Below are 13361 nucleotides of genomic sequence, written 5' to 3' on the forward strand. Positions count from 1 at the left end.
CACTTTATTATATAATTTTGGATTTTTATGACAATGTTCTTCACAAGATTGTGAATTTCTTAGCAAGTGAAAGCATTGTTTAGTACTTGTGTGAGTTCCTCGTTGGACAAGTAGTTTTCGCGCTCGGCTGCCAATCTGGTGGTCCAAAGTTCGATTCTCGGCTCTGCCAACGCGGGATCAGAGGAATTTATTTCTGGTGATAGAAATTAATTTCTTTATATAATGTGGTTCGGATCCCACAATAAGCTGTAGGTCCCGTTGGTAGGTGACCAATTGGTTCCTAGCCATGTAAAAAATATCTAATCCTTCGGGCCAACCCTATGAGAGCTATTAATCAGCTCAGTGGTCTGGTAAAACTAAGATATACTCAACTTAACTTAGTACGTTAGTGGTTTGGCAGCGTATGCAATCTTTACGCTTAGTTTAGTTTCTTGGTAAAGAAGAGGTCGGCCATTTCCCGCTGTAGAAGATGGATCCCTATATGAAAAAAATTTAGTATCAACATTTATTGAAAGATATTTTAAAGTTTTTTTGTACGTACAGTATGTATACATATGTACATACACAGGTTTATTTCCACTCTTGTCACAAGCTGCCGATGTTTTGTAGACAAATTTTTGTGAGTTATGATAAACATAATTAAAATATTAAAATTATGTAATTTGATATTTTATAAATTTACTGTAATAGGCTTGTTTTTCAGTTTTATTATGTTAGCAACAAGTTTTGTGCCTACCCTTTACTCTGCATTCTGTGTAGTAGTAGCTAGCCTATGGCGCCCTGTCAACCGTTGTTAATATGGCCACATTGGACGTAGGCCAGTACAGTGTTCCATATCAGACACCCCTGCGAGTAGCTCAAACCCGCAAATAGTTAGAACTCCCCTCTAAAAATGCTTGCATCTGCTTATCTTGAAAGTTCAAATACCAAATGTATACTTTAAGTATCATCCTACATCAAATATACCATTGAGTTGGTATTATTAATATCTTTTCAAAGTCATCTGAAACATTTTACCATTAGAAATATATACACAGTCAATAAGAGAGAGAGATAGAGAGAATAACTCCTTATGATATCAAAAGATTTAAATGAACTTCTATAGGAACACCTCTTCCCCTCCTACAAATACATATATCTTTTCCAGAGAAGAGAGAAAGAGAGGGCTGAACAAGTATCTATTTGTCTATTTATCAATTCTTTTGCAGAGAGAGAGGAGAGAGAGACGAGGAGAGAGCGAAGAGAGAGAGAGAGAGAGAGAGAGAGAGAGAGAGAGAGAGAGAGAGACCAAATGTATACCTTATGTAACATCCTACATGAAATTTATTTACCTTAAATTATTTTCAAATTGTATTAATCTTTGAGATTATATTAATATAATTTCAAAGTCAACTTAAACATTAGTAGGTACCCTTAAAGATATATATGAACATACGTACTTCTAACACTTGCAGCAGAGAGAGAGAGAGAGAGAGAGAGAGAGAGAGAGAGAGAGAGAGAGAGAGAGAGAGAGAGAATTACATGAACTTTAGTAGCCAACACAACACAACCTTAGTAGGCAACTCCTTCCCCTCCTGTCACATTACTTTATGTATGACAGCTTTCGACCACAGCCGCCTCAGCTTGGCTACCTGGAGTTGTAAAGAAAGATGCAAAAGACTGGGATTTCCTTCATTCTTACATCATTTTTTAATTTATAAACTAAAATCTTATAAACACACTATAGTATTTTCTTTAATGAATTAATATTATTGCTTTTCACATTAATATTAATATTTGAAAATTAGTAAACCATATATCTAATCTTACAAAAGAGACACATATCTGTGAGAGAGAGAGAGAGATAGAGAGAGATATTTAATGATATTTAATGTTATTAAACTTACTAATACAGTATTAATCAATATTAATATTTGAAAATTAGTAATTTAAGTTTTGTATCATAAAAATATATTTAGTCATGAAAATAACATTAAAATAAACTAATTAGTGATTATATTGTTGGAAAACACTGCAAATAGGTGAATTTCCCACAAATAATGGGTAGATATGGTCCAGAGAGAAATCCGCGAATCAGTGAGTCTGCGAATCCAGAGAACGTAAATACAGGATCCCACTGCATTTTTTATACAGTACATATTCTAATTTAAAAATAATAAATATACGTCTAATATTATATTTATTTGTCTCAGAACTAGTTTAATTGTAATCTATGTGTACTGTTCTATATAGTAAGCAAGGTTTAGAGTAATAATGGGTGGTCATGAACAGATTAATCCATTTTAAGTTATTCAGATCTAGAAAAAATCTAATTTAGATGCCTCTTCTGGAACGGATTATCGTTGAGGTCTACTGTACTTTGTCTTATGTCTCCCATCATGATAAGGTAGTATCCAAAATCAGTTCTTATGAATCTTAAGTGATATGAGGTATATATTAAACATGAAACATGTACATTGTGTCAATATGACTACAAAATTGTCAGATTAATGTAAAGAGCGTAATTTTTTGTATTTTCATTTATCACATGCCCAGTACCTCTGAAAAAGTAAATTTATTGTTTGTTCTTGAAACTTACCTGTCAGATATATATATAGCTGTATTTTCTGAAATCCGACAGAATTTTAAAAACTTCCGACACACGCAGTGGTCGGCCAGGTGGTTAGTACCCATTCCCGCCGCTGGGAGGCGGGTATCAGGAACCATTCCCATTTTCTATTCATAATTTTTCTGTCGCCGGTGCTGAAAACACCTGTTTTCAGTACCTCCGTCTTAGGATTTTGGAAACTTCATTGCCGCTAAGTATCCTAATTGTCTTTTGATTTATTTACTTGGATTTGTGGCTAGGCATACGCTATCTTAAATTGATTTGAATTTGATTCATTTTTGCATAAGATATCTGAATCTAGTTAGGCTAGTTTCAGAGGGGGTTGTCTGCAAAGATAGGGTGTGGCTACCGAAAGCTTCGGTAGATCCGCACTTGGTATGCACGAGGGGTATGGGTCTTGCTTCTTTGTTGAGATTTGTCATGTAAGGAGTGTGAGACTTTGTCTATTCCGTAAGGAAGACGTATGATTCGTATGTACGCAATTAATCAGTAAACATGTCTAATTCCGTAAGGAAGACGTTTGATTCGTATGTACGCAATTAATCAGTAACAAAAGTCAGGGTAGTGAACCTGCTAACCTTCCTGTAGACTTTATTTTGCCTAACCCTGTAGTATGGCCTACGGGCTATGAATATGTCTGCGAGAGGTGCCTCGCTCTCCTTCATGATGTGAAGAGTGCTACTTTGTAATTGTTACTCCTAACCCTGTAGGTGCCTTCGGGCACTAAAACAGTGTCTGTAGAGGAATTGCCCTTTCTCTGATACTCTTTCGATTCGTAACTTAGAATCGAAAGTGCTTGCTTTAGAGAGCAAAAGTGAAGTGCAGAAGTGCAGTGATACCCCTTTTGTAGTGGAGGGTGCGCCAGATCGGCCTCGTTTCGCCTCTAGGCCGGGACCTCTGCTTGACTCCCAGGACCCGGGGAGAGAGCATGTCGAAAGCCGAAGGAGGGTTACAAGGAACCCCCACCGATCTGGCGTGCCTTCGGCAGTATCTGATGAAACTCCCCAGACTGCCAAAGCGTCCTCCGAAGCGTCCTCCCCGTGCAGGGGTTGGAGCTTTCGGAAGGACTTGCGCCCTCTAAATAGAAGCTTTATAGAAGAGGACGCTTCACGTCCTCTCTCTCTCTCTCTCGTTATGCGTTTCAGTGAGAAGTAAGAAGGCGAATGTCGCCTGAACACGTTTCCGTCTTTCCACCGACAAATACGTAAAAGAAGTCATAGGACGCTTTTGAGAGCGGATGTCCGAGCTTTATTTCTGTGAGAATAAGAAGGCGTTCCCTCTCGACTTGGACGGGATGCTCGGATGGACGCCAGGCGCGCGCGGGTGCACGCCAAGCGCGCGCCAGTGGACGCCGAGCGCGCGCCAGTGGACGCCGAGCGCGCGCTGGTGGGCCTAAAGAATTTTTACCTCTACCTTCGGTGATACCTTCTACCTCACCTGCAAAGAATGTGAAGTAGGCAGTGCTTCGGAGGAAGCTTAAAGTGAACAGACAACTTCTTCTTCGAAACCCAGCAAGACATCGGGTTTCGTGAATTCAAGAGGTCTCTGTCAATTAATATTGCTTTTTGCATAGGTGGATGGAGTTAAGGAAAGCTCAAGGGAAGATCTCGTTTGCTCTACCGCAGTCAAGACTTTGTGATAAGGCAGTTACGGGTTATGTAAAAGCTCGACGTCCTACACGTCATGACGCTCGACTACTTTCGGTAGGATTCTTGCAAAAGCACTCATCAAGAGGACGCTCTTCAGGAAAGCGCAAGACAGGACTTCCTTTGCCATACTGCCAATAAATTTAAGTTGCAAGCTTTTTAGTCCATCTGAAAGGGCTTTTCAGATGATAGATTTTGTTAGTTCCTAAGTTCGGGACTACGCTGCCGAAGTTGAACATCGGGGTCCTACCTGCTGAAAGCCCAGTCTCTTATCAGGATTCTTGCCCCCTTCCTCGATTGATACGGGAATCGGAAAAATAAAATGCTCGACTTCCTTGTTTACGTTTTGTCAATTCAGTGATTTTCCCCCATTTGACAATATACTATCGTTTTGTCAAGTAAGTGGGTATCCCCTCATTGACAAAATATCTCTTTGTCCCGTAAATGGGTTAGTTCTCATTGACAAACATCTCATTAACTTTATATTGCGTAAGCGGATAAGCTCTTATTGACAAGATTCGGAAGAGCTCTCATTCATCATTCGCAGACTCGTACAAGAAATAGACTTGTAGACTACGTCAATGACCGCTTATGTCCAGTAACATAAGAAGCTTGAGCTGTCTGCTTCGATTCTCTAAGTTTTGTTCATGAAACTTGCCTGTCAGATATGTATGTAGCTGTATTTCCGAATTCAGCTATATATATGTCTGCCAGGTAAGTATGAACAAACTTTATTGTAATATAATATAATTTTTAAATATGTAACTGGCCTGGCAGTTGTATACATAGCTATATTCTGTGACGTCAGAGAATATAGCTATGTATATAGCTGCCAGGTAGGTATATTTAAAAATTTATCTTAAAATAAAAATATCATATTTTGCCTTGCATTATTTTACTACTGGTTGGTTCAAGTCATATACGCTTGCTGTAGTTACCTCTTCGGATGGCAACCGAGAGGTCTATTGTCTATTATTTTAAGGACATTTAATCGTTACTCCCTGCAGCCTTCCAGGAGTTTCCGATTTATCTTTTACCGTTGTATGGTAGTGTTCTGACGACACAAACGCATCTATATATTTAGCGTTTTCTGTTTTGCTTAAATATACCAGCTTGAGAGTCTCTTTCTGCTCAAAATATAACGGACCTATTTCTTCGTAGGTTAGGGTAGCTGGGCAACCCAGACATAAAGTTAAGAGACGACGTTCGTAATCTGCTGCTGTGTCTCTCCTCCAGTCCAACCGAGCCAGTACCAGCTTGTGCGCTGTCATGCGCGGTGGGTTACGTCTCTCTCTCCTGCGGGATTGACTGACTAACCGTATCTCTGTGCTGGCGGTTACGTCTCTCCTGCGGGATTGACTGACTAACTGTATCTCTGTCCTACAATCACGGACTTTAGCCTAAGATTGAGGGGATTTCTTACGTGAATGAATAAACATTGCATTTGTTTTGCCTTACTATGTTCAACAGAGATATCTCTTAATCCTTTCGGTGCTCGTTACCGCAAGGTATAGAACTACAAGTCTACCGCAACATTGCACTTTTATATGCTCTTCTTCTTAGGCAAAGTGCAGCCTTATTAGGGAAGTAAGCATACTCGGGGAGGGAATGGATGAGCTTGCTGGGGACCATTTCCTTCCTGAAGAAGTTTGTTCCCCTGAATAGACTGCAATTCAGACGACCACAGTTTTTTCCTACCGGGAAACTGAAATATTATTCAAGATCTAGGAATGATTCTGAACATCTCTCAGTGCGTGTATCACCTGAGGTGATAGAAAGAAGGTGCCGGACATCTGGATAGGGTTTCAGATGTCCTGGATCTTAATCTGAAAGAAGTAGAAGCAATTCGGTCGTCCCTCCAGTCCTCGAAACGAGTTTTTTGGAACCAGTGGTCCAGATCAACTCTGATGTTCCACAGCTCTCTCATATCTTAAGAAGTATCTTCTCTCGGTCCCTGTTCGAGTTTACGAGAAAGAGCCTATTATAACAACAGGCGTAGAATGTAACGATCCTCTAGAGGTTCGTTACAGGATTGCAAAAGTCCGTACGAATCGTCTCGATCGACGGCAGCAACTACTGACTTCCGAGTGGAATCTTTCTTTAGAAGTATGTTGAGAGTTGTGGAGACTTTAGGGACGCCCTTTCATTCTTCTCTTCGATATGTTGAGGACAAAGAGGCTTCTTCTTCTCTGCTCCCTTATTCTCGATCCGGGATCGGTACCATTAAACGCCATCCTATGATATTGAACGGGGATGGATGTTTAGTCTCTTTTCCCCTTTTTCAATCGCTTAGGAAATGTAATAAGAGGATTTATGACGTCACAGGGAGCGACAATGACGCTGATCGCCCCATGTTGGCCTTCAGGATCCTGGATTCACAGAGGTCACGTCCTTCCTAGTTCACTTTTCAAGGACCTTTTCCGAAAGAGTCGGTCTACTCTAACTCGAAAGGTACCTATAACCTCTCCGCTCTGAGTCTGACTACGTTCAGACTATCGAGATGTTGACAGGAATAAGATTACCGTCTTCCCTTTCCGTCTGAAGAATGGGATAAGCTGGCAGTCACAACTATTAAAGAATACGCAAATGTGTTGTTGACGGCCTTTGGGCTCAGAGATTTGCTTCTGTCAAACAACAAAGCCCTTCACGATCTTTGAGTTTGTGGAATCTCGAAACTCGCTCACCATCTACTTTTTGTCTCTTCTGTTTTCTCGGAGTCAGACACTCGTGCGAGATCAGGCGACATATAGTAGCCCTGAGTTTCTTGTTGACGAAGTCGGTTGCGTTTATACACCCCCGATGATCGTGTAACGTGAGACCAGGTTGGACTGTCAGGCATTCTTCCTTCGGGACTGAATCGCCTTTTTGCTCCTCGCTCCTTTCTCCTGGCACCAGAAGCTCGAGTCAGGAGTTGATTCGCTGACGACGTTGGGTTGCGTTGATACACCCCCCCAGGTTTGCTTAGATTGAATCGCCCAGGCAGTCCAGACACTCATCCTTCAGCGAAGAATAGTGCCTTATGGTCTTCAGGGTACAGCCTTGCTGTCCTTGATTCGTCTTGACTGGTCAACTGGTCGGTCACCTGACTTTAGTACAGACGGACTGACTGTGCATGTCCAGATCGAAGCTTTCAATATGGAACTTAGACGTAGTCTGAAGTTCTTGATGTCAAAGCATTCGAACCTCTCCTACCTGTTAACTTCTTGCATGTGATCAGGAAGGCCTTCTTCTAACCACCCTAGATACGACAATGAGGGTTAGTGAGATTTTAAGCCATCGTCACAAGTTTTGGCTTTAGAGAACACAAGGCGGTGTGCTCTCTAAGCCATCCGTTGTGGCCTAAGAATGGAAATCCGTTTTGTCCTTGGGCCAGGAGCTTGGAAGCAAGGATGGCACAAGTTAGTGGGCAGGAGCCAGAGAGAGTCCTGTGCCCTGTCGGGTCTCTCAAGTTTTATCTACATAAAACTCAAGAAAGTCGAAGTCATTCGGGCAATCTGCAGTGTTCCGAAAAAGACCAGACTTGCCCATGTCGAAGAACACCCTAGCTTCAGTGTTAAGGAGTTCTTTCAAAAATGCTCCTTCATTGTGTTTGCACAAAGATTTGAAATCTTTTTATCTGAATGCTCACGAGGTGAGGGCGCGGCCTCGGAAGCATTTCAACAGAGCATGGCACTCAGCAACATCCTGAGTACCATGTTTTAGGGAAGCAACTCTGTGTTCACTTCACACTCCCTGCAAGATGTGAAGATGGCATATGAGATCTGCTGCTCGCTAGGGCCATACGTGTCTGCAGACACAATCTTGGGGGCAAGAAGTACCACTCATCCTATCCTGTAGAAAATGGTTAGGAAGAGCTCTTAATTTAGTTGTTGAGTCGCCGACAACGGCGACTTCTTAACTCTTAAGCCTTAGTTAACACACCTTAACTTTGGCTAGGTTGGTCAGGTGGTGATATATATATTTATATATATATTTATTTTACTTCTTAGCCCTCATGGTATGGTCAATATGGTCTAGTCACGTCGTGGTCTCCGCCCTTGTTGACAGATCATCTGGAGTGCACCAGCTATATAGGTCTCTACCTCGCTGGCAACTCTAGTAGCACAAGCAGACTTACGTGGCAGTAACCACGAAGCCAGCTATGCTAACAGGTGGAACCAAGATGTAAATCATCTGCATGCATTTGTTTCCCAAAATCATTCTATTCTATCCCTTCCCACCTCCAACGGTGGGATTCAGCTATATATATATCTGACAGGTAAGTTTCATGAACAAAATGATATTGTTATGATACAATAAAGTTTGTTCATACTTACCTGGCAGATATATATAATCAAGTACCCACCCACCTCCCCTCAGGGGACAGTGGAAATAAAAATTATGAATAGAAAATGGGAATGGTTCCTGATACCCGCCTCCCAGCGGCGGCGGGAATGGGTACTAACCACCCCTGCCGACCACTGCGTGTGTCGGAAGTTTTTAAAATTCTGTCGGATTTCAGAAAATACAGCTATATATATATCTGCCAGGTAAGTATGAACAAACTTTATTGTATCATAACAATATCATTGTGAAAGTAACTAAGGAAATCTTGTCTCATAACTACATACACATGGATCATTCAGTAGTACCTCGAGATACGAAATTAATCCGTTCCGAGGCGGCCTTCGTATAATGAGTTTTTCGTATCTTGGAACACATTTTACATGTAAAATGGCTAATCCGTTCCAAGCCCTCCAAAAACACCCCATTAAATTTCATAATAAAGCTAAATTGACCTATAAATAATTAAATACTACAACAATTTGGACCATTCAATACCTAAATTAAGAATAAAAATCCAAACCTGTAAATAAAGTGTATAATTAGTGTACAAGAAATATTATTACTGTAATGTAAAATGTCGAAGCTTACCTTTCGAGTGAGGCTATCTCCGAAAGTGGCGGCAGAGGAGGAGGAGGAGGACAAACGGCAGATAATGTACGTACGTACGTACACTTAACTTTACGAAAACATATAAAAAATTTAAGGAAAACTATAAAAATAAAATTTACGAAAAACATTAACAAAACTGTAACACTTAACTTACAAAAATCTAAAAATACGTAAATTTTTAAATTTTTTTTATTTTGACTTTTTTTTTTACTTTTACGTAGGTTTTTTTTTTTTTTTTTTTTTAAACAGAATTTCAACTTCATCACCACTTTCAAAGTTCTGTTTTTCATCACTTGGTTCTTCCTTTTTGCTTTTAACTTTTTGTTTTTTATCACCTGGTTCTTCTTTTTTGCTTACTCCTGCTAATGCTGAAGGCCTCTTTAAAAAATAACTATCCAAGGAAGATTGCTTCTGCCTGCTTTTGACAATGTTCCTGAAACGACTCGGGCAAACGTCATCGAACTGCTCAAGCATACGACCTGTGTGAGCCTTTTCGGGGAGTTTTTTTTTTTTTTTTTTTTCTATGAACGATTGCACTTTATGAAAAGCGGCTAAGACCTCCTTAATTTCTGCCGTTGTCATAGGCTCCTCCTCTTCATCGCCGCTGCTGGAGAACTCCTCTTGAACGACGTTATGTTGCATGGCCTCCAACTCCTTCAGGTCATCTGTCGTAAGCTCCTCTTGGTGCTCCTCGAGAAGGTCGTTGATGTCGTCCTCGTCGATGACCAGCCCCATGGACTTGCCGAGTGCAACGATCTCGTCAAGATCTGGTTGCGAAACAGTTTCGGGATCGTCAACTGTTTCGGACTCAGCAGCACCAGCTTCGCCCACGTCGAATCCCCCGAAGTCTCGGTCGGATACGGCATCAGGCCAGAGTTTCCTCCACGAGGAATTCAAGGTTCGCCTCGAAACCTCCTGCCAAGCTTGGTCGATGAGTCGGATGCATATGACGATGTCAAAATGCTCCTTCCAAAATTCACGCAAGGTGAGGTTTGTTGTATCGATGTCGAAACATCTTTTGAAAAGATGTTTCGTGTACAGCTTCTTAAAGTTCGCTATCACTTGCTGGTCCATGGGCTGGAGGAGAGGGGTGGTGTTGGGCGGAAGAAAAAGAATCTTAACGAAGGAATACTCCACTAGGATATCTTCCTCGAGGCCAGGAGGGTGGGGAGGGGCATTGTCCAACACCAGCAGACATTTCAGGGGGAGGCGCTTCTCTTGCAAAAAACTCTTCACAGTCGGGCCGAAACAGAGATTTACCCACTCGGTGAACAAAAGCCTCGTTACCCAGGCTTTTGCATTAGCCCTCCACATCACTGGAAGCTTCTCCTTCAACACTTTGTGGGCCTTGAAGGCTCGAGGAATCTCGGAGTGATACACCAGTAGGGGCTTCACCTTGCAATCCCCACTGGCGTTCGAACAAAGTGCGAGCGTAAGCCTGTCTTTCATAGGCTTATGCCCGGGTAGCTTCTTCTCCTCCGTGATGTACGTCTGACGAGGCATTTTTTTCCAAAAAAGGCCAGTCTCATCACAGTTGAAAACCTGCTGAGAACTGTAGCCTTCCTTGGTCATCATCTCGTCGAAAGTCTTCTTAAATGCTTCGGCCGCCTTTGTGTCCGAGCTGGCAGCCTCCCCATGACGCACCACTGAATGGATGCCAGTCCGTTTACGGAATTTCTCGAACCAGCCATGCGAAGCCTTGAACTCTGGGGTTTGCGTTGAAGTCCCTTCCCCTCCGTCGTCTTCCGCCTGCGCAGTCAAATCACCGAAAATAGCACTGGCCTTGTGAGCGATTGCCGTCTCCGTTACTGTATCGCCAGCGATTTCTTTGTCTATTATCCAGACGAGGAGCAGCCGTTCCATCTCGTCGTGCACATGGCTCCTCTTGCTGGACAAAATAGTGATGCCCTTCGATGGTGTAGTTGCTTTGATGGCATCCTTCTGTTTAAGGATGGTGCCTATTGTCGACGGATTACGGCCGTATTCCTTTGCGATCACACTCAATCGCATACCAGCTTCGTACTTCTTTATGATCTCCATCTTTGTCTCCAGAGACAGCATGCGCTTCTTTCCGTGAATTTCAACTTTCTTGGGACCCATGACTACGTTAATTTACGTAAAGTTACACAAATACGTAATAATACAGTCTTCGCACAACATGATAATATGTACTGCAACGAAATCACTAACGAATTTACGTTATTAAACGAAATCGTTGGAGCGAATGAATGCCGAATGCGTACAGTAAAGTTTCGGGTGCAAAGTGGCCGAGCTAAAGCACGCCAACACGTAGTACATATGTATAGAAGATGCATGATGGGAGGGATGCTGTCCAATCAGAGAGAAGGATCTCATGGCTTGGCTAGCATCAGGAACCAATGGGAGAGCAGGAGGATGGTGGCGAGTCTACAATAACTAAGATGGCGGCGTGCGGCGCGAGTTTCAAAATTGTTATGGGGCGAATCTCGGACTTTCAGAAACCTTTCGTATCTTGAAAACTTTTCGTATGTAGAGCAGTAAAATTTTTCGTCTTTGCTTTCGTAACTTGGATTTTTCGTAATTTGAGCCTTTCATATCTCGAGGTACTACTGTACTCTTTTTCATTAACCTGCTGACTTACAAAAATTGGAATATGCAACAGTTTTTTGTTGGTTTGTAATAACTGAAAATTTATGTTAGTCTTAAATATTGTTTTATTATTTCAAAACTGTACTTATTCAGGTGGCTGTTATATAAATAAAAAATGTGAAAGTAAAGATGTGAGTGTTGCTCATGTAGTGTAACTTAGTCATCATCAATTTACTCTTGAGAAGTAAAATTTTTCCTCTAGTTCTTTTTCGTGCTAATGTACTCGGTCAGTTTGTTACTTCCATTAAATGTTAATTATACCAAGAAGTAACATTTATTGAAAATTAGCTTGAAGTATACTGGAATTAGAATATTTAGGATTAATTGGTTTACCGTAAATTGTGGTTTATCCTAATTTTGTGCATAGAATAATGCTCTTTGAGAAATGTACTGAATTCCATTAATTCTGAAATTACTGGTGTACTTGTATAACAAAAGTGATTGGAAGTAAGCTACATTATTACTTAGGATGAAGTTTGGTAAGCTCAGCTTGGTGTAGAATTTGCTAATGTATTAATAATATGTTTTTATTTTTTCAGATTCCAATGTTGATGGAAGCTTTGACATCCTCTGTGTTGCTTTTAAAACTTGGTTCAGCAGATGTTTCTCTTGAAGAAAAAGTTGCTCCAGTGTGGAACACAGCTCTTGACCTTCAGAAAGGACATTTCACTGGAGACAGGTTTTTCACACAATCATCAGAAGATGGTAAGGGATTTTTAAAATTTTAGCTTTGTGATTAACTGCTGATGATTTTTGTATAAGTACTTCCCTTGCATTGTACTTGTGTGTAAATTAACCCTTAAACGCCGACTGGACGTATTTTACGTCGACATTTTTTGTCTCGGGTGCCGACTGGACGTATTTTACGTCTACATACAAAAGTTTTTTTAAAAATTCGCGGAAAAATACTTTTGGGCCTACCAGCCGAAAACTCTTGAATCACGCGCCTTGGGGGATGCTGGGAGTTCACGGATCAAGGTGTTGTTTTGTTTACAATCGATACGCAGGCGCGCAAGCACGAATTTTTTCTTGCCGCACTAAAAAGTATCTGTGACACATCTCGGAAATTATTTCGTCACTTTTACATAATTTTTGTACCATTGTAAATTAGCCATTACATATGAAGCATTATATATGAAAATGTGCGCATTTTTATGTAGAATGCAACAATAAAATACTCATGATTGTAGCTTTTATCAGTTTTGAGATATTTTCATATAAATAACGATAATTGCCAAAATTTAAACCTTCGGTCAACTTTGACTCTACCGAAATGGTCGAAAAACGCAATTGTAAGCTAAAACGCTTATATTCTAGTAATATTCAATCATTTACCTTAATTTTGCAACTAATTGGAAGTCTTTAGCACAATATTTCGATTTATGGTGAATTTATGAAAAAACTTTTTCCTTACGTCCGCGCGGTAACTCTTCCGAAAAAAATCATACATGCGATTGTGGTAATGTTTTCACCATTTTAAAATTAGCCGTTATATAACGTTTTATATATGGAAATGTGCGCAATTTCATGCACAATACAACTAA

At 40.8% G+C, this 13361-nt stretch overlaps 1 protein-coding gene across 1 annotated transcript in view; it reads left to right on the plus strand.

Moving 5' to 3' along the window:
• Positions 1 to 13361, plus strand: part of LOC135221689 (stalled ribosome sensor GCN1-like) — a 339764-nt gene that overhangs the window by 137952 nt on the left and 188451 nt on the right. Inside the window, exon 10 of the mRNA XM_064259421.1 lies at positions 12357 to 12522. Coding sequence (XP_064115491.1) covers positions 12357 to 12522 — 166 coding nt within the window. The remainder of the gene's footprint in view (positions 1 to 12356; positions 12523 to 13361) is intronic.

The sequence above is a fragment of the Macrobrachium nipponense genome, chromosome 3 (assembly GCF_015104395.2).
Source record: "Macrobrachium nipponense isolate FS-2020 chromosome 3, ASM1510439v2, whole genome shotgun sequence".
NCBI classification, from domain to species: Eukaryota; Metazoa; Arthropoda; class Malacostraca; order Decapoda; family Palaemonidae; genus Macrobrachium; species Macrobrachium nipponense.